A 27,315-nucleotide genomic window follows, 5' to 3' on the forward strand; every position below is an offset into this window, starting at 1 on the left:
TTGACTCCAGGTTTTAAAACTCCCCAAGCTAGGGCTATTGCCCAGACCATTTAAATCTGAGTCTCTGAGGGGGGGAACGAAGGCATCGATGTATTTGAAATCACCCCCACCCCCACCGTTGTAAAGGCTTAAGGGTCTCTGACCGGGAGGACTAGAAAGTAGCTAATTCTAAGCAAGGTCTTCCCTGGATTTCCGAGGTGGTAGGGGGACGTGAAGGACCGCGGGATGCGCTGTCAGGGGATCTGGGACCCTCCCTCACCGTACCTGCGGTTCCTGGCACACCTGGGTGCTCTGGGAGTGGACGTGGACCTGGGGGAGCCTCCAGCAGAGAGGTGCTGCTCTCCCTCGCTACGTGCGCCCTCCCGTTCGCTCTGCTCCCTCCACGGCGTTTCAGTCTTAGCGGCCTGAAGGTGGGAGATGCTTCTCTGACCGACCCAGTCGTTCTCTGCAGCAGGACACAAGAAACTTGTCCTTTTGCTACCTTAGAAATTCACGGGTGCAGGGCTGCCAGCTAGCTCTCTGTGAGCCGCCTTGGGGCAGTGTTCGCCATCCTCAGGGAGTCTCTCCCCAGGGCCATTTACCACCACCTTGATGGGAGCAAGTGCGATGTAATTTTTTTTTAAATTCCCTGTTGCTCTTTTTATCTCTGGGAAAAACTGGAAACAGTTTTTCATGTCTCTCTGTACAGAATTCTTTAATAATTCTGGTGACCCAAAGGACCGTAGCCTAGGGCTGTGGTTCCCCAAGTAGCCTCAGTCCTGGGGCGAGCGGCATCGGCATCACCTGTGAGCTTGGTAGAAATGCAGATCCTCGGGCCCACCCTCTGACCATCCGAATCAGAAACTCCTGAGTGGGGCCCACCTGCGTGCTTTACCCTCCAGGTGACTCCAGCATACTCAGGTTTGGGAACCATGGGTAGAGGGGTTTGTTTTCTTCTCACTAGCGCATGTCTGTTTCAGTTTACCGGGGGGGCTACTGCCTTTAATCTCTAACTAGAAAGGACTAACCTTTGGCACAATTGTCAGTTTGATGGTTGAGTTCTTCAACTGTCCCAGCCTTCCCACTGCCCCCTCCCACTTTGAAGGCTCACATTTGAGGGGTCCTTGGTGCACACAGGTCTTCATGCAGCCCCGTGATTCTAGGCAGGGAAGAACAGCTTATGAAGTGATCCACACAGACGTCTCTACGGTATTATTGAAAGGGCACGTGTGGCCAAACCAAATGAGCCCCTGTGGTTTCCTTCTCTCCAAAATGTAAATTAGAGTTCAAAGAGTTTAGATGCTAGTTTGAAAGTTTCTGAAGAAAAAGTAATTTCCTTATGATCAAAGAATTCCTTATCAGTACTGCATTATCCATTTATCCATTATTATAAAATAATTAAAGAACATCTACTGAAATGTAACATGACGATGGCAATAACACAGCATGATGTTCTTCTTGCATCCCAGTTCTGAAAGGTTAAAAGATGAAGTAAATCGGTCCATCTAGTCTAAACATAAGCATGCAAGAAAATAGAAAATATCTATGGTGGGTGCATGTTAACTCAAGATTCTTGTCTATGGCCTTCTGGAAAAGAAATATATAGAATTGGGGAAGCAGCTGTGGCTCAAACAATTGAGCTTCCGTTTACCATGTGGAAGACCCGGACTTCCTGATAAAAAAAAGAAACAAGGCGTCCCAGACCTGCACAGAGAGGTGCAGGCCCCTGCATGGTAAAGCAATGCACCAAAAAGACAATGCACCAGATAGAAGGGAAATACAGAGAGAGAGAGAGAAAGAAAGAGAGAGAGAGAGTTGGTTGATAGATGTAAAATGTGAACACACAGAAACATTCATTTCAATGTGCTACCATGAAAGGAATCTTATACATGGAAACAATTACATGTCAAGAAATGCATGTACTTATTTCATTATTATGGGTCCTTCAGGGATTTTTTAATTATTTAGAACCTGGATGCATTTCATTTCATAAAAAGACATTTTAATCACATTGTGAGGGAAAAATACACATATTTTGAGCTTTAAGTGGATGAATTACAGTGTGTTTAATACCACAATGCTGGTATTTCATTTAACTAATAATGATTAACGATAGGCAGGGGGGATGGGGAGGGGAGAGAAACTGCCAAAAAATTCTTAAGAGCTTCTTTTCCTAAAGTAACTAGCAATCTAGCTGGGGAAACTATGAACGCACACCAAGCAAAAAAAAGGGTATAGTTAAATGTCTAGTGACTGAGTAGTAAAGACTCCAAGTACTGTAACAGTTCATAGAAGAGGAGGTCCCTCTGGACTACTGATAAGATGGGTTTCATGGAAGAGAGATCTGAGAGGTTGGGAAGGATGGGAAGGATTTAGATCAGGAGATGGGAGACTGTTAGTGTCCTACAAAGGAGGACTGATGTGATGAGAAGTAGAGGGAGGAATAAACCAGGAGACTGACCTGGTCACGATGGAGAGCAGGAGGGAAAGGCCGGAAAGCCCACGGAGTGCACCAGGCTAAGACCAGTTACCCCAGCCTGCCCAGTTGTAGGCTATGGAAATGCTTTAGGCAGACGGTCATTCTAAACTGTCCATAGACTTTAGTCCTTTGTATCTAAAGTAGCTCCTGGCTGAGGATTTGGTGGGCCCTCCCTGATTGCTTCTTTTCCCCCTCAATTACAGTATAATTTACATATACATAAGAATAAGTCCTTTTAAGTGTACAGTTCTATGAGTTTTGACAGACATACAGTCACACAAGCAGCACCACAATCAAAAAAGATATTCTACCATCTCTCCAAGTTCTCCCCGTCACTTTCCCCTTTCAAACCTGGGCCCATCGCCAGGCCCTGGCAGCACCACTGACCTCTTTTCAGGGCCTGCAGTTTTTCCTTTTCCAGAATGTCATTTAAGTGGAAGCATAGAGCCTTTAGACTTGGGGGTCTGGCTTGTTTCATTTACCATGGTACACTTGACATTCATCCATGTTGTTGGCTATATCGGTAATTGGTTCCTTTTTGTTCCTGAGGAGCTATACTGATATACAGTTTTCTTGTTTAGCCTTTCTCCAGGTCAAGGACATTTGGATTGTTTCTAGGTTTGTGGTTACAAATAAAGCTGCTATGAATATAGGTTTTTGGGTGAGTGTAAGTTTCCTTTCACCAGTATAAATATCTAGGAGTGGGATTGTTGGCTCATACGTGCTTTCTGTGTATTTAATTTTATAAGAAACTGCCAGACTTTTTCTGAAGTGGCTGAATCTTTTGCTTTTTCATCAGTGGTGTCTTAAAGTTCCAGTTACTTTACATCCTCTCTAGCACTTGGTATTTCCATGTTTTATTTTATTATTATTTTTTTAAGGAAGTGCTGGAGATTGAATCCAGGACCTCGTATATGGGAAGCAGGTGCTCAACCACTGAGCTACATCCACTCCCCAATAACAGTTGACTTTTTCATTTTTTTTTTGTTTTCAGGGAACCTGGGACCTTGTACATGGGAAGCAGGTGCTCAACCACTTGAGCTACATCTGCTCCCCAATATTATTATATTTAATGTTAGTCATTCTAATATGTATATAGTCTTATCTCATTGTTTGACTTTGCATTTTTCTAAAGACTAATGAGTTTGAACATCTTTTCATATGCTTAATTGCCATCCATGTATCTTCTTTGGTGAGGTGTCTTTTAAATCTTTTTCCCATTTTTTTAATGAGTTGGGTTTTTCCTTACTGTGTTTAAAAAAATTTTTTTTATTAGAGGAATTGTAGGTTTGCAGAAAATTCATGCGGAAAATGCATAGTTCCCATATCCTACCACCCCCAATTCCTGAATAGATGGTGTCCCTATTATTAACATTTTTGCCTTAGTGTAGTAACTTTGCTACAATTGCTGAAACAGTATTATTATAATTATACTATTAACTGTAGTTCATAGTTACATTAGGGTTCACTGGGTTGTATAGTCCTATGTTATTTCTTTTCCAATTTTATTCTAGTAACATTTATTCAACCTAAAATTTCCCTTTTTAACCACATTTAAATATGAAATTCAGTGATTCTAATTATATTAACAATGCTGTGCTACCATCACCACCATCCATTACCCAAAATTTTCCATGATCCCAAATAGAAATTCTGTACCAATTAAGCATCAACTCCCCATTCCCTACCCCCCAGTCCAGCCTGGTATATTAGTCTGCCAAAGGGCTATCAATGCCAAGTACCAGAAATCTGTTGGCTTTTATAAAGGGTATTTATTTGGGGTTAAAAGCTTTCAGTTACAGGGCTGTAAAAAGCCCACCTCAAGGTTGCCTTCTCACCAAACTCAGTTGCCATGTGCTGAAGCAAGATGGTAGCTGATCTCTGGCTGGCCTCTGCCTTCCCCTCGGGCTTCCTTTTCCTCTCGAGCAGAGCTTCTTAACCAGGGGTTCCTGAGCTTGAATTGAAATGCAAAAGAAACATTATTCTTGTAGGACGCGTTGGTGCAGGTGTGATCTATTTATTAAATAATACACAGTATAGTGTGGACTTAGAAAGGGGCCTGTGGTTTTCACCTGACTGGCAAAGGGGTCCTCGGAACAAACAAGGTTAAGAACCCCTGCTTTGGAGGCTCTGTGGGCCCAGTTCTTCCCGATTTCCGCTGCAGGCTGGCATAGGGCTTGTCTCGTAGGCCTCCTCTGTCAGTCTCGGCTCTCTTCCCAAGGTCAGCTGTAAGCTCTCAGACCAAGTGGTTCATCTTTCCCTGGGGCTTTAGAGCCTTCTCCTTCCTTCTCCTTTCTCTCACAGGGCAGGATCAAAAAAAAAAAGAGCTCTCTTCTCTCTTCTGTGGGTCTTCTTGAGTGAGTGTCTGTCTTTATCAGTCCCAGCAAGGGGGCGGGACTGAACCTGAGCCACACCCACTGGCATATTCAAATTTTAAAGCCCTGACTCAAGCTTAACAGGTAGTCTAATAAAGGCCTCTCACCTGAAATGAATGCAATCAAAGGGTTGCGCACCCAAAAAAATACAAACACAATCTTTCTCTTTTCGGCATTCATAAAATAATCTCAATCTGCCACATCTGGTAACCTATATTCTAGTTTCTCACTTTGTGAATTTGCTTATTCTAATTATTTTATATCAATGAAATCATACAAAAAATTTGTCCTTTTGTGTCTGGATTATTTCATTCAATACGTCTTCAAGGTTCATTCATGTTACCTGTATCAGAACTTAATTCCTTTTTCCTGCTGAACAATAATCCAAATATATTTATATACTGCTTTTTATTTATCCAGTCATCTGTTGTGGGCATTTGGGTTGCTTCTGTCCTGTGGCAATTGTGAACAATCCATGCGCGAATATCTCTTTGAGTCCCTGCTTTCAATTCTTCTGGGTATGTACTTGGAAGTGGGATTGCTGGATCATATGGTAATTCTATACTTAGCTTTCTGAGGAACTGCCAAACAGCCACAGGGACTGCATCATTTTACATTTTACATTCCCACCAACAATGAATGAGTTCCTGTTCCTCCACATCCTCTCCAAAACATATTAATATTTTTTAATAGTAGCCATTCTAGTGGGTGTGAAATGGCATCCCATGTGCTTTTGATTTGCATTCCCCCAACGGCTAATGGTGCTGAGCATCTTTTCACATATTCATTGGCCATTTGTATGGCAGATGCTGTAAGAGCTCCCCTTTTTACAGGCCCTTTGGACCAGGCTGCTAGCTCGAGAGGCCAGGGCAGCTCCAGAAAGAAGGCTGGGACCTTCCTGGATACCGAACCTTTTTTCTCAGGCAGGTACTTTGAAAGAACAAATGACACCGTGTTTCGCTTTAGTTCTCCTGCCTTTCAAAACATTATTTTAACTTCTCTTCTAACTTTCCACTAACAGGCTTGATGGGGCCACTGGTAACTGCTGTGTTTTGAGAAAGAGGTAATGTTTATTAAAGAAACAGAAGCGTGAATGTCCATTTTTGTAGCCTTGGGATTGAGGAGAAAACCACCCTGGGAAAGGGAACAGGCTTTTTCTTTATGGCCAGGCGTTCCTGCCAGAGACGAGATGACTTGGATCAGCTTTAGGGAACAGTTTGATCTGAAAAATTTCCTCCTTGCCTAGCTCAAGCAGGTATAAACTTTTTGTCCCAGGAGGCTGTTGTTGGTGAGATGATTACATTTGCTCCCATCTCACGCCTCAGTATCCCCCTGCCTTTAAGAGTGCTGTGTCCACTGCCTGGAGTTGGTATGAATTAGCTGCAGGTGGGGCCCGGGCCGGCTCCTGCTGCTCCCTTACACTTCCTGGATTGTGTGTTGGGGTGTGAAAGTGGGCTCTTGCCAGTATGAGTTTCCATTTTATGTTACTTTGCCAGCAGTCTGGTTTCCAAAACAACTTCTGGAACTTCTCATCACACCCAGTATTCACTTAAAAGAAATTGGCCTCTCTCCTCTCAATCTGCTAATAATTTTCCATATAGTTTTCATTTTTAGCATTTGAAAATGAAAGTTCATTTTTAAAAAATCTATAAAGCACTTGTTAGAGGAATATGAACAGTGTGATTGAGTTTTCTTGAGTATTTGTTCCAGTTTCTATATGAGATGCAAAGGGGAAAAAAAAGCCCATTTCATGTTCCTTAAGGTGCATGGTGTAGTGAGGGAAAACAATGTCTGGAGATGATTAGACCTTGGTACAAAATCAAGTTCTACTACCTAATAAATGTGTAGACTTGGATGAGTTCCTCAGATTTTCTTGGCCTCAGTTTCCTCATCTGTAGAATAGAGATTATACCAATCTTTTTGCGTCGTTTTGAGAATAAGAGAGATCTTTCAATCACACACTATCCAGTAAGTGGTACCTATTATTTCTATTATTATATATATATTTTTAATTTATTTTTATTTATTTCTCTCCCCTCCCCCCCCACCCCGGTTGTCTGTTCTCTGCATCTATTTTGCTGTGTACTCTTTGTCCGCTTCTGTTGTTGTTGGCGGCATGGGAATCTGTGTTTCTTTTTGTTGTGTCATCTTGTTGTATCAGCTCTCCGTGTGTGCGGCACCATTCCTGGGCAGGCTGCACTTTGTTTCGCGCTGGGCGGCTCTCCTTATGGGGCGCACTCCTTGCACGTGGGGCTCCCCTACGTGGGGGACACCCCTGTGTGGCACAGCACTCCTTGCACACATCAGCACCGTGCATGGGCAAGCTCCACATGGGTCAAGGAGGCCCGGGGTTTGAACCGCGGACCTCCCATGTGGTAGATGGACGTCCTAACCACTGGGCCAAGTCCGCCGCCTATTATTATATTTTTAATGGATTTTATATTTTGCTTAAGATATCCCAAGAACCCAATAGCCTTTGACTATAAAATTTAAAAAAAATTATCTCTCCTACCACCGGCCTCCCCGCAGGTCCTACAACTTTTCCTCCCCCACAATTTTTTCACCTTCATAGCATGACCTCTCCAAAGAGGATCTGAAATTCACCCATGCTAAACAGATAATGCTTCACTACACTTTGACACCTCCTAGGAGATCTGTATTTTAACAGGTTTTTTGTGGTTTTTTTAAAGATTTCTTTTTTTTATTTATTTCTCTCCCCTTCCCCCTGCCCCCATTATCTGCTCTCTTGTGTCCATTTGCTATGTGTTCTTCTGTGTCTGCTTGCATTCTCAGCGGCACTGGGAATCTGTGTCTCTTTTTGTTACGTCATCCTGCATCAGCTCTCTGTGTGTGCGGCACCACTCCTAGGCAGGCTACACTCTTTTCATGCGGAGCAGCTCTCCTTGTGGGGTGCGCATGGGGCTCCCAATGAACAGGACACCCCTGCATGGCACAGCACTCCTTGTGCACATCAGCACTGTGCATGGGCCAGCTCATCACACGGGGCAGAAGGCCCTGGGTTTGAACCCCAGACCTCCTTGTGGTAGGACCTCTGTTGGGCCAGATCCGCTTCCCATTTAACAGGTCTTAAGCTTCAAGCCTAAGAGATAAAGCTTCACGGTGATGCTAGAGGCATCAGAGATTTTTATTTTTAAATTTTTAAATTTTTTAAATTGTCAGAAACCAGTACTTTGCCACTTTGTCAGTGTCCCCAAATCCCCCAACCCCAGGAGTTCAGTCTGCCCAAGTCACTTCATAGGTGCTGGAAACCAGTGATGTTGATTCCAATACGATCTGTCTTGACATAGTACCTATTATTCCTCTGTCTCTGTCCTTAGGTAGGAGAGAAGTGTAACAAAGTATAAGCACAGCACTTAGCACTTGGGAGGCACTTGATAAATATTGGTTGAGTGAATGAACAATTCTCACAGTCAAAAAATTTTCAGTGTTTACTCTCCTGCTTGGTTTATTTATTGCCTCTGGAATTGGCTATGTATTGCCCTATAACTGGGTATCCCAAACAACAAACCTTTATTATATTACACTGTTTCAGGAACAGCTTTCATCAGACAGTTCTGTCTCAGTTCTGTCATGAGGTGGTGGTGAAGGTGTTGTCAGGGGCTGCAGTCACCTCAAGTCTTGACTGGGGCTACGGATTTGATTCCAAGAGGCTCCCCGTCATGGCTGGTTGTTGTTAGGAGGCCTCAGTTTCTCACCACCTGAATTCTCCAAAGGGCTGCTCGAGTCCTCATGGTTCAACTGGGGCCTTCCCCTAGGATTCCGCATTGTGGAAGCTGCAGTGCCTTTAGTGATGTAGCCCAGGAAGTCCCACTCCGTCACCTCTGCAGTATCTTGCTGATGGGACAAGCCACAGGTCAGCCCTATTCTGTGTGGGACTGCATGGGGTGTGAATACCAGGAAGCATGGACCACTGGGGGTCATCTCGGAGGCTGGCTACCAAATGCTCTCATTCAGCCCTTCCTTATTTTCCCAGAAGCTGTGACATTTCGTTCTACCTTTTCTCTTTCCTCTGGAGAGAATTCAGTTCTCTCCTAAGCATCCCATGATTTACTCTGGGTGGCCAGACTCCCCGGCACTTCAGAGATGAGCAGATTGCTTTGGCTGGTGGCAGTGCTGACCCTTTGCTAGCAGGGAGCGTTTAACCCCACCTGGCCTTTGCCACCTCTTCTGTCATTGCTTAAGCCAAGACCTATCAAAAGGGCAAGTAGGTGACTGCACTGTTCGCAGGGCCCAGTCTCTGGGTGAGAAAGTGCTACCACCTCTAAGTAAAAACACCACGCTTGGGCTTCCCTAACATCCTTAAGGTATGGGGTGGAAGTTGTGGGTTTAAGACAGAGGTTGGGTAATGTTGAACCATTCCTACTTCTTCCCCAGGGCTCTAGTGACCAAGAGCATGTCTGCAGGAAGTCTGGATGAGAGTCAAGGCATGGCTCTCTGTGGAATTTGACCTCCATTTTGACTTCATTAGCTCTAAGAACTAAGTTAACTGGATTTCCCTTAAGCTTTTGTGGCCTCAGAATATTTTCTTAGATTGATTAAGCGGGGAGAAAAAAGTTTCCTCTCTCCCGTTTTCCTCTTGAAAGTTTTCATTTTCTTTGTATTGGAAGTGTTACAGCTATGCAACCCCAAAATTTAGCTGTCGTCTCTGTCGTTTTGAAGTTATTAGAAATACATGTTTTTCCTCCTCAGTGACTGTTGTTTCCTTGACCTTCTCATATCACTATGGAAGACAGTTTCTGAGGAATATAGCTGTTGCTAAGACCCTAAGTAGCAAAACTGGGAGTTTGGCAGGCTTGCTTGACTGCAGTGTCCCCTGGCTGGGAAGACATTCCAGCAGCCAGGGTAAGCATCGTGTGTGAGCATGCGTGTGTGTGAAAACAGAGTCTGTGAGCCTCGAAGTGTGGGTTGAACCATGGATGCTGTGAGTTATGAAAAGCATTATTCCTTTTGACCTTTTTATCCCTCTCTCCATTTGCAGAGTTTTAGTCTCAATCTTAGCAGAACACCAAACTTGTAAGAAAAAGGTTGATAGAGGGCAGGTCTTTGAAGCCACCACAGAAGACAAGGGCGGCATCAGCCATACCCCTTATAGGTATCTCTGTAGAAGGCCCTGGTGCCTGCTTATCTATGCTGAGCTGCCAGCAGATGACCCATCCTCCCAGTGCCCTGCCCTGGAGAACAGGTGGACCCAGGTCATTGGGAGGGAAGGTGGCAGGAGGGCAAGCTTACTCCTTAGCCAATGTGGACCACACTGCTAAAGGGCAGTGAGCCTAGGTTGTGTTACCTAAGAACCATCTGCCATCTGGGAAGGTGTAGGGGACATTTAGGCAATTACCAGACTGTGCTTTGCAACTTCATCATCTTGACTTCTTTTTATACTTTTCATTTCTCTTTCTCTATCTGCTTTGACCCAATTGTCTTTCAATGCCTTTTATTGTCTTTTTTAAATTCTCTGACTCCCTGAAATTCTCCTTCTTTCCCAGTTATAGTCTAATAAAAAAATACCCATTTGGTTTCAGAATTCCCCCAGGGCTCCCAAACTTTTTGGGAGAGGCCATGATTTTTTTCTTCACATTAAAATCTTAGCAAGAGCTCAAAAATACTTTAGCAAAGAAGGGTCTTGGGGAAAACAGGAAGTTAGTTCACTGTGGCATTTTGAGAAATTTGAGATGTTATACTGAGCCTGAGATTAGATGGCTAGGGCCCCTCGGGCACCGGAGGCTGTGCATTTTAGCTCACTCTGCTTTAACCTTCCTGAACACTGCCCTGCTGCTCACTGGGTGAAGGTGCAACGGCTGATGGAAACAGGAGGGGCAATGCATGGGTTTTCCAGTAAATAACCTCATAACCTTTTGGACCTGTGGCATAAAAAGGCTTCTTGGTTACTTTGGGTGGTGATGAGGAATGTCAAACTTCTCTTGGCATTGATACCCTTCCCCACAACTCTCAGATAGCACCCGGGAACAGACAGATGCCCTGCTGCGACCTCAGTACTGTTTACCTCCAGGGATTTTTGAATATGGCATTTTAGAAATGCAAACAATGGACAGAACCCGCCTCTCGGAATAGGAGCTCCAAAGTGCTGAGGTGACCAAGAATTCAGCCGTAGCTCAGTTTCCTGTAATTCATCCCAGACCATCACTGGCACCAGCAGGGACTCAGGCCCCACCCTTGGCTGGTGCCTGTGCTTGCGTTTCCCAGGCTGGGAATGCTCTTTGAGCTCTTTGCAGACCTTTGCTCTGTGGTTTCCACTTGGCAAGCAGTGACTTTTCCTGGGTGCCAGGGCATGCAATAAAGTTATCACTGAAGCTCCCAATAGGTAACCTTGAATGGATGGAGGAATGAATGAGTGAATGATGAATGAATATGGCAGACAGGCAGGAAGGCGGGCAGACTGCCTGCTTCAGTGAACGAAATCACTGTTTCGCAGCCCCTACCTCAGTGTGGGGTGGTGGGAATAAGGACTCGCCTTGCCCCATCTCCTTGGAGCTCTGTGCCTCAGAGATCATCCCGTTGTCAGACACTCGCCAAGTTTTACTCCAGTTGACGCTGCTCTCCCACTCCCTTCAGGGCCTGGCCAGGTCACGTGTTTTCTGTAAAGCACAAACTATCTTGCTCTGTTCTAATAACTGGACAGTGCAGAAGCTCTGCCATGAACATGGAAAAGATCATTCAAAAAGTGAGGAAGAGAAAGAAAAGCCCTGGTTTATATTAAATTTGAGATGCTAATCTTCAAGTGTCACCAGCACACTCTGATTAGATTACACACAGAATAAGACATGCAGACAATTGCTGTCCTCTCCCCAGTCGTTTCTGATCCCTATTGATACAGATAGCATAGAACAAGCTCTCTGGGGGGATTAATTGCTATTTCCGCTTTCCTGTTTTGAACAGAAATTTTCTTTAATGTATTGTGTGAGTACAACATGTGGAACATATTCTTTGGTGTTGTATAAATATTTACTTAATAGCTAAAACTCACTGTCATGAAGCATTTAACCTGAAAATATTATCACCTTTTTTTCTCCTGAAAAACAAAAGAAACTGCTCCTTTGATTTTCAGCACCTAGTTTTGTTTTCCTTCCATTGATCTTGCACTTTTCACCAATAAATCCATAATGACCATATTTGATAATTATTGAAAGGGAGAATTAAATGTACCTTTCACGCATTGAGGGGGAAAAGCCTAATCCTGGCTTTTGCCATGAGCTCCTCGCTAATCCTGACCACTGTTGCTTGGGATATTAAGGTCAACCCTTGCGTTGTCAGTAGAGAGCTGTCTATTAAGGATTTCTGAGAACAATAATTGAGGGAGTGACCATGGTCCATCCTTCTGTGGCCAAGAGTAGCTTAATCTCTGCCTAGAACATTACCTGAATTTTATTATACACCCTTTTAGAAATTCAGAAATTCTCAATGTGTGTTTTTGGTTATGTGTGTTTTGAATATATTTATCCTATTCTCTTTCTTATTTTATCCAAGTAGATACATACTATAACGTGTGTCTTAGTTTTATTTTTCTATTTATTGTTTCTTGGTGGATGTAGCCTGCCAGCTTGTTTTAGCAGCTGAATTAAATTACATTGTATGGGTATACCATGAATGAACTGGCATCCTAAGCTTTCTTCTGTAAATCTCTAGGTGGTAGCAGGAGCAGTTAGGTGGAGAGGGGGGTGGGTGGCAGCCAGGAGGAGACTTCCATGCACACAGTTAGGTCCAGGGGGACCCAGGCTCCTCTGTCATCCTTGGGATGCCTGGATGGGTTGGCCAGGGTGGGAATTCCAGAACTGACATTTGTTGTTAGTTGTGTGGTTGAGAAGAATACTACTTCACCGCGTTAGAGGATGTGTGTAAGGCGCTTACGTGCTTCGTGTGTATGTCACAGTACCTCATATGTATGTACTCACACCTCATGTACAGGAAAGAACACCTCATGTTTACACCACAGTGTCTCATGTGCGTGTAATACTGTCATGGATGTAAGGTGTTTAACCCAGGCCTGGGCACCAAGCAGGTACCCCGTAACTGGAGGCTGTTATTTTTTTGGCTTTGATAAATACCAGGATGGCTGAAAGGTTTTCTTTGGAGTTTCCGTGTAGAGGTGCGTGCCTTGAGGACTAGATGCGCTCTGTGCTTGGGTTTCTAGAAGAGCCTCTGAGGAGGCGCCCACGTCTTTTCTCGCTAGCCACGTGGCTTACTGCTTTTGTTCTAGAGCCGAGCCCACGTTCCCTGCCCAGCCTGATCATCCCGACAGTTTTCCAAGTCGGAAAATCCTCTCTGGTCTTCTAAAGCCCCTGGTGGGCGGGGTGAGGGAGAACACGCTGAAGCTCCTTGCTCACAGAGGCAGGTGTGCAACACCTGGAGGCAGCTGGACCTCAGCAGGGTGGGGGTGGGGCGGCAGGGTAGGCTTTGGAGGGGGGCGTGAGGTGAGGCCACTTCGCTCTCTCTCTCTAACAGACTGTCCAAGTGTCGTGGTGCCTCCAGGGAGAGGGATGAAGCTGGAGTTTCCCTAAGTCAGTCCTGGGTGAGGGAAGCCACAGCTGCAGCGGGTGCAGCCTGGTTTTGGAAAGAGAAAGAGAACCTGAACCATGCCTGTAAATATCTGCTCTCCTCGGGGTCAGTGATGTGCCAGCAAATGTTTTACAACAACCAGCTCCCTTGGAAAGCTTTCACTTGTGGCATGTGTCGATTTTCATGGAAATAGCCCTGGCGGCAATTTCAAGCCACCACCGTGACATTACGGGGCGTGGGGAGAGATGCCCCACTGCCTCCGAGCTGGCTCCGCTCCCCTCTGCCGCCGTCGTGGGAGGAGAGTGCCAAGCTCCAGAGGAAATTCAAGAGTCATGGGCCAAGCCCACCACTTCTGGGCAGTAAATTGCTTTTCCATTTTATGCCACGTCTGGTCCTTGTACAGTAAGTTCTTGGGAGACCTTCTTTCCCCTAGTCCACAGTTAGACCAAGCCGCGAAGAAGGGCTGCCCCACAGCAGCCACAGCAGCCAGCTCTCTACCCCAAGAAGCACAGAATATTTTGAAAGTTCTTTACGTAGGTGGGTGTCGATCCCTGTGTTCAGGATCAGGACTAAGGAGGGCAACAAATGTAGCTAATCAAGGTATCTTGGTTATCAAATAATATTTTGATGGAATAGTTTTAAAAATCAGAATTAAGGAAAAGAAGTCAATATTTTAAATAAAAACATGGTCAGTGGTACTGAGTTTTCTTTTTGCTCCAGCTTCCAAGAAGGTTTGGCTCTGCTTGTGCCGGCTTGGGGCTTGGGCTGAGCCATCGCATTACCCCTTTTGATAGATAAGAAAACAGAAATCCAAAGAGATTAAATGACTTGCTCAAGGATATAAAGCAAGTTGCGGGGGGGGGGGGGGGGTGTTTGAGTAAAATTGGTCCAGCCTCCTAACACCTAGTTCAACAGTTGAACCTTGCTAATGGAAAAGAGGAGGAAAAAAGATGGAACACATGCCCCAAAATGAAAGAAGACCTTGCAGCACATCTGCCTGGGGACAGACGCGGGTGCCTGCAGTGAGAGTGACGGGGTGCCCAGAGGTGGCGGTCACACATATTGGCAGTCTGGCCCAGGCTTCTGGATCAAGTGTCTTCGGCACAGCCGACCCTTGGGTTTGGCAGTTCTCGCTACACGTGCCCTGGGAGGCAGTGCTGGCATCCAGCAGTTCCTAAGTCTGGGCCTATTAGAAGTTCCCTGCCAGATTTTCTTAAACTGAAAGACATCTCAAGGGCACCAGGGGTAAGTGCACATGACCAGTGGGGGTGCATACAGTTCTGTCCACTCCCTCTTTGTGCAGGTGGAGATGGGGTCGGGTGACAGACATGGTGAAGGGTCAGTGAAACCTGCAGTGACGGGAGTAGCCAGCCAAGGGGGTGTGGGGTTCTTCGTAGGGGCTCCCTCTCCCTGCGTGTGAGTGTTGCCGCCGTCTAGCCTGAGAAGTCTCACCCCGAGGAAACAGGGCCAGGCGAGGTGGACAAACGGAAGAGTCACGGCAAGGTGTGGGCTCCTTTCTGCTGTTCCCGCCGCTGGCCCATGATCTGGCTCAGATTCTTCTGAGCGTGGGGGCTGTAAAATCTTCATTGGTCAACAGCCTGCCCAGGATGTCACTGCTGAGGACCTTGTCACTGCGTCAGTGGGTGGCTCTGCTGACCTGCAGGCTTTGTGAATTCTTGTCATTAGAGCTGGCCAGCCAGGATCCTCGTTTCTGCAGAAATGTTCACAAAGGGCATCCAGCTCTGAGGGGTCACTCCTTCTGCCCTGTGGCGGATGTCGTGAAGCAGGGCCCCTTGGGGAGGTCGGCCAGGCTTGGCTTTGCCTCAGAGGCTACGGCTAAGGAGCAGCCTGGGCAGGTGTGCTTGGCCGGGTGCTATCCCCTGACGGTGGCGAACATCCCCCAGAACGGGCACAGCAGGCTAGGTCTTCCAGCTCGGAGTCACGGAGTGACGGGCACTTGGGAAGCCGCGGAAGTTTTTCTTGTCTCTCTTGCTCTCTACGGCAACCCCTGGTGCCCTCTCCTCCTTGCTTGTTACACCTTCGTCCCCCCACCACCCTCAGATTCTGCCAAGTCATGCCAAATAGCACCCCTCCACAGCATGGGGCCCTCCCTTCTGTGAGCCAGGCAGAGCTGCTTTAAAAGCCAATTAAAGAGGATTAAAGAACACTTATTCAAATGTTATAATATATAACTCCATCCTTCTACTGTGTTAAAATAATTTTTACCTTGATGTTACCTTAACCTGCAAATAGATTTTACATGGGTTGTGTTATTGTGTATTGCTTTCATAGTGGTAGTCTATCAAGTTTCTCCATGTTTCTCCATCATCTTTCTTCACTACTTAAAACTGCTGTTCGTATAATATAATTCATTACGCCATTGTCCTAAAGTTAATCATTTATTTTCTTTCTTTTTGTTGACTCATGGCTAATATAGATAGGTAACAGGGCAGCAGTAAGTATATAGCATTTAGTTTCTGTTTAATTATTGACTTGGAGTTAATTCCTCAGGAATTGCCAAGTCAAAGAACGTGAATCTCTCTGTGATGTTTGCTATGTCTTGTAATATTGCTCTCTGAAATGTTATGTCAACTTCCATTGCCTCTAGCAGTGAATGAATAAATTGGTTTCATGGCAGTCTTGCCAATTATAGATAATTCCATTTTAAAACAAATTTGTTGCTTTATTGGGTATTAAATGACACGTCAGTGGGATGTCAAGACTGCTCTGCTTTACGTTTTTAAGATCCTTTGGCGCTGAAGAATCTTGTGGGTCCCTTTCCGTGGGCCGTGGGCGGTGCCCTTCCCTGCCTGGGGGGAGGCTGCTTTCTGGGAGAGGGTTGAGGGTGACCTGGCCTGACCCCTGGCACCTCTGTCCCTGGGTTTGAAGGAAGGTGGAATGGGAGTGTGTTCACCAGCCCCGGGGCCTGGCCCCGCTCCTGATGTCTGTCACTGTGTCACGTCACACAGGCCCCCTCTGGAGCCTTCAGGTGACCTGTGTCTCCTCCAACTTTGTTTCCCACAGCCGTGACATCAGACCCGATTTAAAAGGCAGTGCAACTGTGCTCCTGTGGCAGGTGCGATAGGAACCTTTTGGGGAGCTGAATCCTGACCCCGACTTCCATGAGTTTCCCTTGATGCCCTGTTGAACCTGTCCCGGGCCCCTCCCCTCCACCCGCACCCCCGCAAGCTGAAAGCAGCTTCTCTCAGGTCACCCTTGTACCCCACCAGGAGGGCCTGAAAAATAAATGGAATTGAATGCATTGGCACTGTCCTGTTGAATTGCCATGAGTACAGTTTAGAATATTTGATGTTGGTGGTCATTTCTGTGCAAGCTGAGAAATGAGGCCCTCAGGGATGGGCCTTTCTAGCCCCCGTCGCAGCAGTTTTCCTTTAAGACAATTGGTTTGGGCTCATCTGAGAATGCAGTTTTCTAGGGTCAAAACACTTAGTAAATTTAAGGAATTTGTAGATCAAATTACATCTTAAATTCATCAGGGGCCAGCTTGCTGCCTGTATATTCTGTGGCAAATTCTTTTTTGAAAGACGTGAAGAATGCCTTTTACAAAGAGAATTCTCATCCCTGGCCTAAAATACCCAGGATCGGGGTTTTGGGTTTGGATTTTTGTAGATTAAGCTTGTGAACAGATAAGGCTACTGAGTAGATTTGTTTTCTAATTGTACCTTTTTTTTTTTTTCACTTAGAACAATCTTGATATAGTGAAAAGTTGAAGTGGGAATAAAAGCCACCTATAATTACACAGTGGAGTGATGATCACCATACATCTGTGGTGTGTGTGAGTGAGTGTGTGTAGACATCTCTCTGTTAGACCAGAACTAAGATCTTCCAGTGAGAATTTGGTCAGCTGGGTCTAAGCCCTGGCCTGGGATGGTTCTCTACCCCAGAAGGTAGCCGTGTCAGGGCCTTGCTGAAACACTAAGTGCCCGTTAAAAAGGAAACCCAGGCAGGCCACGAAACCTGAGCAGGGCCCAGCAGGCAGACCCCCTGTGCCACAGTGGTCCTGGGAGCACGAGGGCAGCCTTCCTGATAGGCAGCCCCTTTGCGTGGACGCCGCTTCTCTCTAAGTGCACACACTTGCCCTTTTCCTCCTTCAGTTTTACTCTCCTTCTGCTCCTTCTCTCTCTGTAATAAGATGCCCTTGAATTAAACAGTTGTTTGGGTCAAACTGTGACCTCCACGGCGGGGAACCATATTTTCAAAGCAGTCCAAGGGGGAGCAATGCTTTTTCTGCTGAAGAATGACACTGTTACGGTGGGGGTTCAGGCCCCGTGGCCAGGGCAGGAGGTATTTGGGGACACTGAGACTTCCCTGTGTATTTTCATGAAGGTAACCTTCTAGTGTTCTTGTGGAGGTGCCGGGAGCCTGGAGGGAGACCCAGAGCTGCCTCTTCTGCCCTCAGGGAAGCACAGGCAGCGTGGCTCTTCTGTACTGAGCCCCTCATATTTCGGGGGCTTGTTTTAGGGAGTGTGAGCTGCTTCCAGAGCGGATTCTGGATGTTAGAATGTTGGCTTCTCTTCCCCTCTCTGGATTAGAATCTGGGCTCCACCACTTAGTAGCTGTGTTACCAGGAGCAGGTTCCTTAAACTCTCTGTTACTCAGTTTCCACACCTGTAAAATAGGGGTGTGATGGTATCCTTCACCTAGGGTTGTTGCGAGGATTCAGTAGTTAATACATGTAACACCCTTAGCATAGCATCCGCCACAGAGTAAACCCGATATAAACATCAGCCTCTATCATCACCCTTCTTATTTTTATTGTCACCTATTAGTCCCCTTACAGGACACTTCTAGGTTTGGAGCAATCCCTGAGGGGGGAGGAAGGAAGAAATGAGAACAGTCCTTGTCTCTAATGGGATCCTAAAACCTGGTCATGGTGGTGGCTCTTGGGCTTTTGGGAAACTGCTTTCACAGTGTTATACTTTTGGGCACAAGGTTCTTGGTTGTCCTAGTCTGGTTAAGAGGGAAAAGGAAGAAAAGATTTATTAAGCACTTACTTCTCTGAACCAGGGAGCTAGGTGCCAAGGAAAGTGATGTCACTAAATCCTCCTGGCTGCCCTATGGGGTGGGCGCTGTTGTCCCCATTTGACAGAGGGAGATGCCTTCAGAGGCTCAGTAAATATCATCTGGCCAAGCACACACTATTGAGGAGGCTGCCATAGGATTTCAACCTCGAGCCTTTCTACCTCCTTTTCACTCTTGAAATGTGCAGATGGCATGGACAGGAAAGAAGTGGCCAAACTTGTTTCAGAATTTGGCCTTGGGTGGACTTGAGGACCCAGTGGATGCAAGAAAATGCCTGGGTCCCTACTTGGTACTTGCAAAGCTGAGCAACGAGGCTCCTCCAGGCACCCCTGAAGCCCCCACACCAGGGAAGGCACTTCCCACCCAAACTCACCCAATCACCCAAGGATGGAGTAACCCTCCTGCAGACACTGTGATTTAAGGTGCACTAACCAAGACCCTGTGTTCTTCTTTGCTCTTGTTCTTCTCCAGCCCCTAAAGACAATGAGGAGCGCGTGTTCAGGGAGCGCTTGCGGCCAAGGAAGCGGCAGGGGGCTGTCAGGCGCAGGGTCCACCAGGTCAACGGCCACAAGTTCATGGCCACCTACCTTCGGCAGCCCACCTACTGCTCCCACTGCAGAGATTTTATCTGGTAAGCCCCTCTCTCCTGGGAACCTCTAGTTACCCTTTCTGTGTGGGGAGAAGGGTCATTTGGAAAGCACTGCTGTACTTTATTTCTTCTTCATTTGATTGCAGAGAATACTTGTCTGGAAGGCTAAGTGTGTGTTAGTTGCTTAGGAAATATCAGGTTATGTTATATTATGGTATATATTATATATTATCTTATTATATTTAAGGAATTAAGAATTTATAACCAATAGTGGTATTGTGATTTTTGTTTCTTAAAAGAGAATCCTTATCTTTTAAAAGATGTACCAATTTATTTACAAATGGAATGATGTGATGTCTGAAATTATTTTTAGAAAAAGCTGGAGGATAGAGAGAAGGAATTGGGGTAGAGATGAAACAAGATTGGTCAGGTATTGATAATTGTTAAAGGTGGGTTGAGAGTCCATTACATTAGCCTTCCTACTTTTGTATATATTTGAATTTTTCCATAATAATCATTGAAAACTCCTTGATCAACAACATCTGAAATCCAAGTAAGTATCACAGCAGTGGTTAGGATGCTGAGATTTCAAAGGAGCGAGAACGTAACCTTGACTGGGTGTTCAGGGAAGACTGCCTGGGGGAGGTGGCATTTCTCTTTTCAGGATGACTAGGATTTTGATCAGAGGCAGGTAGAAGATTCTAGGTCTTTTGGAAGGTAGAGGAGGATAAGGAGCACTAGCCTTGGGGATCAGAGGGGAACTGACTTTTATTACCCACCAGTGCTAGGTTCTCTATTAGGTTCTGGAAATATCAAATTAAATCTTCCTAATATCCTATGAATTATGTATTACGACTCCTACTCTGGTAACAACAAAAACAAGGCTTAGCAATGAAAACAGACTAGAAGTGTCAGAGGCATGATTCCATGGCAGGTCAGCGTGTCTTCAAAGCTCATGCTTTTCCTGACATGCCACCAGCCTTTCTGGCAAGCTCTCTGAGCTCTTGGAAGCTGGTGCCAAGGTTGCTAACACACTTGAGTCTGGTAGGGGAGAGTGAGTGAGGTCAAGGTATGGTACAAACTTAGCCAGGTGATGCTTGAATTGGGCTCTGAGGACTCTGGAATTCTGGGGTGTCCAGTAATGGCTTTCTTATCCTCGTGGTGTTCCAGAACTAGTCACTGTTGGCATGGAGGTCCGAGATGGCACGGGTCAGAGTGAACTCAGCCCTACTGAGGCAGAAAGCACGCCCACTCTCCACCTGCACACACTTCAGATTCCCCCACCCGAGGCCACGTTCGAGCCTCTATTTTCTCTATTTTGATCTTGATTTGAGCAGTTGGGGAGTGAGGGATGGGTGACAGGGCACAGAAAGCTTAGTGCTGTGGAGTTATGTCATGAGCTTTAGGTTTCCTGAGGTGTAGCCTGAGTGACTGCAGGAGCTCCTTGACCAGGGGTTTCCAGCCTGCTGAGGACAGTGTTAAGGCCAAGTTGGTTTGATTGTTCGGTGTCCGTGCTGACCCCCATCCCTGCCCTAGGGTATCCTTCCTCTAGCCGAGGAAGAAGCCTCTGATGTTGGCCTTAAGCCAAACTAAAGATTGAACCCCCAGTGCTGGCCACAGACAGACCCCAAACCCTGACTATTCCACTAGTAGGGAACTCAGCACGCCCTGGTACTGGGAGTCGAGGAAGGTCCGCTTTATCCATGGGGAAGGACCAATTCCACAGCTGAGGCCCACCCAGAGCAGGCAGGGTAGTTTATGGCTCTCCAGGATGCTTGAAATTGACATGCAAGTGACCGTGTGTGTGTACGTGTGTGTTGTATAGAGACACTGACCAGACCCTGCCCTGCTCTGTGCACTAGGCCACCCTTGTGGCCTTCTGAAAGGAGGTGCCCACAGGTCCCCACTCCCAGGTACCTGGCAAGTGAGGGTGACATGACATTGTGTTCCTCTGTGGACTAGACAATCCTGGGTGCACCAGGGGTGGTGGTCGGACTAGAACTGGGTGGCTTTGTGTGTTTATTTGTTGACCTAGTAAACTTTTATTCTCTCAAAGGATTATATTCTTCTTTTCAGGGGTGTCATAGGAAAGCAGGGCTACCAGTGTCAAGGTAAGAGGTATTACATGAACTAAGACCTTGGGCCCGTAGTAGGTGTGCGAGGGGCTTGGTTATACCTTGAGGCTCATGGCGGTCTGCGTGTTCACGCCGCCCTGTGAGAAGCGGGTCGCTGCTATCCCTTGTCCCACCTGGCGTTACTCCCACCTACATATGTCTCCCTCGTGGGACCCACCCATCTCCGAGGGTCCCAGAGGTCTCAGAAAGCCCCATCCACCCAGGTGTGGCAGTTGTGACATCTTTCCTAGGGAAACAGAACACTTCAGGTCGAGCTGCTCAGAAGCCCCACTGGAGCTGAGCCGGCTTGCATGCCTTCTGCCGGCTCACCCACTCTCCTGCTCCCTGAAAAAACTCCCTCTCCTGCTTTATTAACATCACTGAGTGGTCCTTGCCAACTCCCTTTTTTGTCTCTACTGTAGAATCATTAGCTCTTAACAATTTAAAGCTAACTTGAAGGGACCAAAGGTTATATTTTTTTCAGTTAACTGGCTACAAGTACGAGGTTAAGTTGTACAGAATTGGAGGTTGAAAATGTGATGTGGTCATGTCGACATTTCTCTGTGGTTGGAGCTAGGAGGCTTTTCCTGCTCCTCACCCTGCACGTGGGTCACCCAGACGTGGGTCTCCCCCTTGGGGGCAGTTGGGTAGATTCTACTGGAAGATGCTGTGTCCTCAGGGTAGCATGTGTGCAAACAGTTACTTACCTCTTCTGCAACCTCCAGCCCACACTGCCCTCTGTCATGTAAGTCGGGGAGCTCCTGACCACTGCCTGTGGAAATATTAAAATAGCTGGAAATTTTAAAGGTTGATTGTAAGGGCACAACCAGATTTTTAAAAAAACCTAAGGACTTTTATGCCACAAAACATCCACTCACCTGCAGCAGCTCCCCATTCCATCAGCCAGCCCACGGAATCATGATTCTTTGTAGAGCACAAGGAATCTGTAAGACCTGCCACAGACAATACTGTGTGGAAGGGGTGGGGGGGGGTACCGTTTCCTGACCTTGGCATATCAGAAGCAAGAAAATGGAATAGTGCCCCCAGAATTAGAGAAAACTGCTGATGCCCTTTTAATAGAAATGGTTCATTCTTCTTCAGAGCATTTAGGAAACCCTAATGGCTCTGGTGGTAGAGTGCTTGGAAATAATGGCATCAAGGGCTCTGGGGAGGGCATTAAATGAAGACTCAGTGACAGAAGGGGCATGGATTCCCTCGTCCCTCATCGAGACCCGATTAAATCTTGGGCTGGGAACTTCCTGCCAGCGCTTGTCGCTCAGCCTTCCCGTTCTTTGCTGTTTGCAGTTTGTACTTGTGTGGTCCACAAGCGATGCCATGAGCTCATCATCACGAAGTGTGCTGGACTGAAGAAACAGGAAACTCCTGATGAGGTAAATATTTATAACATCGAAATTCTGGGCTTTCTTTCCCGCGATCCCCTCCCGCTGATGCCTCTCCGTGGTCCCCAAGAAATGCCTTCTCTCACTGAGGTTCCCATCTCCCTCTTCATTATGCTGACCAAAAACTGAGGAAGTTGGTCATCGCCTTCCAACATGAGGCGCAATCTGCAGAATGACAGCGGCTCCAACTCGGCTAGTATCTGTGGATATTGTGCCAAGAGCAGTGTGATCCCAGAGTTCAGCCCACAAGAAAAATGTCAATTATTTAATTCACTATCTCATCTGAGCACTGTTAGTGGCTAATTGTGTGAATGGCTCCTGTACCTGTAAACAGTGATAGAGACACAACACAAAATCGGGAACCTCGGCTCTCTGAGATGGTGGGGAATGCTTTGGAATTAGCCAATCCAAGGAATCCTTTGGAGGCAGAAACCACCACCATAATTATAATAACCACATCATTAGGCACTTAGCTATGTACTAATTTAAGCACTTCCACCTATATTATTTAATCCCGGAACAACATAATGAGATCGATACCATTGTCTTCATTTTACAACAGAGAGAACAGAAGCAGAGAGAGATCAAATTATAACTTGCCCCAAATCACACAGCTAGTCTGTGAAAGAGCAACATGTAAACCCAGACCGTCTATTCTAGACACTGTGCCCTTGACCACTATATCATGTTGTTTCTTAGTCCTAGAAACTTGACTCTTAGGGAAGGTGGTTTGCGGGTAAGGAAGCAAGAAAATTCAACAGTGATGCTAGGTTTCTCCTAACCAAGAGGTTGAGAGAATGGTGGTACCATGGATAGATTAAAATCCCTTCTTGAGTAAGATAACATGTGTCCACAAGTATAGGTGTATCTGTGTTCAGAACCCTTGATTTCCAAGGCATGCTTTTAATTCTAAGTGAAATGAATACTATGTAATAATAGGCCACTAGAATCAGGGGTCGGAGCTGCCTTACCCCAGACAGGGAGGACCTTGATGGGTTTACAATGGGCTTATAATTTGCTTTCTAAAAGGAGTAACTTACAGAGACTTTCCAGCTGCCTCTTCAAATAATTCAACCAACTAGCATCTTGACATCCAGATTTCCCTTCTTTTATCTCCTTTTGCTTTCACATTGTCTCCAATTTGCTTTCTAAAAGGAGTAACTTACAGAGACTTTCCAGCTGCCTCTTCAAATAATTCAACCAACTAGCATCTTGACATCCAGATTTCCCTTCTTTTATCTCCTTTTGCTTTCACATTGTCTCCCCCTGGAAAGCAACCTGGAACAATGGTTAGACTGAACCTTCTAGGTCCCTGAAAGGCAAACTGAGACAAGACTGAGCCAAAGATTTCGACAGGGATCCAATTGGCAACTTGGAAATTGCAAACCATCACCTAGGTCTCCTAACCCCTGGACAAGGATCATAACCCAAAAGACATCACCCTCATTATTTTCACAAAAAATGACAGAGAGAGATGGCATGCTTGCTGTTGGGCTTCCTTCCTTCCTACTTTCTTGCCTACCTGCCTTCCTTTCTCATGAACCCCCCAATAAACACTTTCTGAGCGCTTCCTGCATGCTGGGTATTGTGCCTTGTGCTTTGGGAATAAAGAGGATTAACACAAGATCCCTGCCCTCAAGGATCTCAGAGTTCTTATCGTCTTCAAGTTGATGCAACCCTCTGCAAATTTCTAAAGCATTTTCCCATAAAAGTCCCGGATGTACAGTTTAGAGGGGTCTGAACCTGTGACCTAGCTCTTCTGAGTCCTTCCTGGCATTCTGAGTAGTGATACAAATCCTTCAGTAAGGTGTATACCCAAACTCAGCAGGTGTCCCAAGGGAGATAAATGGCCTGAGAAAGGAGGCTTTGGGCTTGGCTTGGCAGAGGTGCTTACCTGTCCTGGTTCTTACACTCTCGATGCCAGTCTGCTTGAGTGTCGGTGGATCCATGGCCCATGAGGATGATGGCACTGCCTCTGCCATGAGCAGCACTGCCTGGGACCATCCTTTGCATCCATTCTTGTATGTAACCACCTGCAGCATGATGCACATACACGCACTTTTGCCCACACACACCAGCCAGTCACACTACAAAAATATATGCAGCTCTAAGCATTAGGCTTCTAACGTCCTCCTGTTTCAAGGTGCTTTTGTACCACGAGCATGTGGTGAAAGTACACTCACTGTCTATGTCCCCATGTGTGAGCACTCATGGCCCACACCCCAGGGACCCTGCATTTCTAGGTGTCCTAGCCAAAATGTTCTGTCTCTCTTTGGGTCACCGTTCCTTCCTTCTCTTCTTTTCTCTTCTCTTCTTTTTCTTTCTTTTCTATTTCTATCTTTCTGCCTCCCCCTCATCTTCTCTCTGTTCGTCTCATGCTTTTATGTCTTTGTCTTCATCAGTAGTGTGTGTGCACATGTGTGTGCATGTGTGCATATATTTGTGTGTGTATGTGTAAGCATGTGTGTGCTTGCAAGTATGTGTAAGTGTGTCTCACTGTCTGATCCTGCAGCCTGCTCTCACCTGTGATCCTCCATCCTCCTCCCACCATTCTCTGACCCCTTCGACTCCACGGTGGGCACAGTCCTCCCCAGCCTTACACTGAACCCCATCTGGGAAAATTTATCCACCTCCTCACCTTTGACTGTCATGCATCTCCCTGTCAGGATATTCCTGAGAAACTAAGACTCTTTTGTCAGTATAGCCTTCCATGGCTTCAGGACTGGAGGCAATAGAGAAGGCACAGTTATCTCGTGTGTCCTTTGGGTGGGACAGGGAGGCAGAGAGGGTTTTTTAAAAGATTTATTTATTTTTTGCCCCCTGCCCTGCTGTTGTCTGCTCTCTGTGTCCATTCGTTGTGTGTTCTTCTGTGTCTGCTTGTCTTCTCTTTAGGCAGCACCAGGACCGATCCTGGGACCTTCTGGAGTGGGAAAGAGGTGCTGCTCAATCTCTTGTGCCACCTCATCTCCCTGGTCTGCTGCATCTGATTGTCTCTCTTCTGTGTCTCTTTTTGTTGCGTCATCTTGCTGCATCACTCTCCACTTAGGCCAGCTTGCCTTCACCAGGAGGCCCCAGGAATCGAACCCTGGACCTCCCGTATGGTAGATGGGAGCCCAATCACTTGAGCCACATCCGCTTCCCAGGCATAGAGTTTTTACAACTTTATATTCACAGATAAGTTCACCTAAGCACGAATCTAAGGAGGGGAGGGTACAATTGTTTTCAGGATCTGGGAATCTTGTACTGGAGCGATGCTAATTTATAGCCCATGTGTCTCGTACAGGGATTTGTGAAATAGTGGAAATTTAGTCATTCCTTGTGATGGTTGATAGGGAACTCATGGAACCTGGGACCCTGAGGCCTGTATGGCATGTGCTTGTCTTCATGTGTGTGTTTGTGTCCATGTCCTGTTCAGGTCTGGCTCCTATTTCTCTCTCCTGTACTCCCCTTGGGGTCATCTTGCTTGCCAGTTGACCAGGGGGACTGTGGTAGTGCCTCTTTGCGGCCTTGCTGTCCACCCTGGATGGGTCATGGCAGATCCAGGCCTCCGGATCAGACACTGGACGCTTGTTCCCCTGTCCTCCTGCTTCTTGTACTCTTTAAAAACCAGTAAGCCACAGCATAGGAGCTGAAAAATCTGGGCTCTGGATTCAGACTTGTGGGGATTGAATCCTGGCTCTCTACCACTCACCAGCTGACAGGCAAGTTTCTTAATCTCACTTTGCCAGAATTCCCTCACCGGCTGGGATAACAGTAGGGGGTGGTGAGGTCCAACCGCCTGGTGTGTGGTCAGCTCTCTGTATTGGGAGTCTTCATCAGAGTTATTGCTTGTCCTAACAGAGGGCCCACTGTTCCCAGGGCACTGTGCTGAGTTCACAGGATGCTTTATGAAAACCTGTTTCTACCTCAAGTTGCTGGAAATCTCTCTGCCTAGGTCAGATTCCCATGTACAAAGCTTCATTGAGAGCCCAAGGGACAGCTCATTAATTGCTAAGCTGTGAGGTGCAAATTGAGTGCTGTGCGCTGTGAGAGTTTAGAGGCTGGAAGTCCTGGAAGAGACTGCCTGGGGGGTGGGGTGGCTAGGGTGGGTGGGTGGCCATGAAAATTCAAACCCAGAGTGGCAGAGAATGGGTTAAGGGCATCCTGCGCAAAGGCTCTGGGGCAGGAAGGAGGCTCCTTACATCATTGCGCAGGGCTGCTTTCTGAGCCGAGCCAGGGCCCGCTGCCCACAGTGTGCTCTGGGGGAGAGAAGTTCTGAAAGTGCTCCAGCCCCATAAGCACCCCAGCGCACCAAGGAGCTCCACGGTAACCCTGTGTTTTGCCGTCCCTGCAGGTGGGCTCCCAGCGGTTCAGCGTCAACATGCCGCACAAATTCGGTATCCACAACTACAAGGTCCCCACCTTCTGCGACCACTGCGGGTCCCTGCTCTGGGGCCTCTTGCGGCAGGGCTTGCAGTGTAAAGGTAAGGAGCCCCCTGCCCGTCCACGTCCCCCTCCCGCTGCACGCGCATGCTCCTTTTCCCTCCTCTTTTTAAAAACTTGTTGTCTGTTCTTATAGTCCAGAAAGTAAGTTACAGATTTGTCTGCGGGACTGAGCACAAGCACTCGTTAAGCCCGTGGCAGTAACGTTGTGCATTTGTTGAGCCATCTCTGTGCAGTGACCTGCTGGAGACTTGGAGGGGGAAAACTGAGAATGAGGAAGTCATGACTCTGCCTTCTAAGCTAGTACAGGGGCAAGGGAGACAAGCTGAGGGCACATACATATGGAAATCACCTAAGGCAGAGACACACCCACGTGTAAAGG

At 46.7% G+C, this 27,315-nt stretch overlaps 1 protein-coding gene across 3 annotated transcripts in view; it reads left to right on the plus strand.

The window, feature by feature from the left end:
• The window catches only part of PRKCE (protein kinase C epsilon), a 512,150-nt gene that overhangs the window by 299,863 nt on the left and 184,972 nt on the right, over positions 1–27,315 (plus strand). For all 3 annotated transcript variants that reach the window (XM_058278495.2, XM_004447330.4, XM_071208802.1), the window contains 4 exons: positions 18,880–19,039; positions 21,074–21,108; positions 22,417–22,502; positions 26,845–26,974. In XM_058278495.2, coding sequence (XP_058134478.1) covers positions 18,880–19,039; positions 21,074–21,108; positions 22,417–22,502; positions 26,845–26,974 — 411 coding nt within the window. The remainder of the gene's footprint in view (positions 1–18,879; positions 19,040–21,073; positions 21,109–22,416; positions 22,503–26,844; positions 26,975–27,315) is intronic.

Source organism: Dasypus novemcinctus, chromosome 17, assembly GCF_030445035.2.
Source record: "Dasypus novemcinctus isolate mDasNov1 chromosome 17, mDasNov1.1.hap2, whole genome shotgun sequence".
In the NCBI taxonomy this organism is placed as follows: domain Eukaryota; kingdom Metazoa; phylum Chordata; class Mammalia; order Cingulata; family Dasypodidae; genus Dasypus; species Dasypus novemcinctus.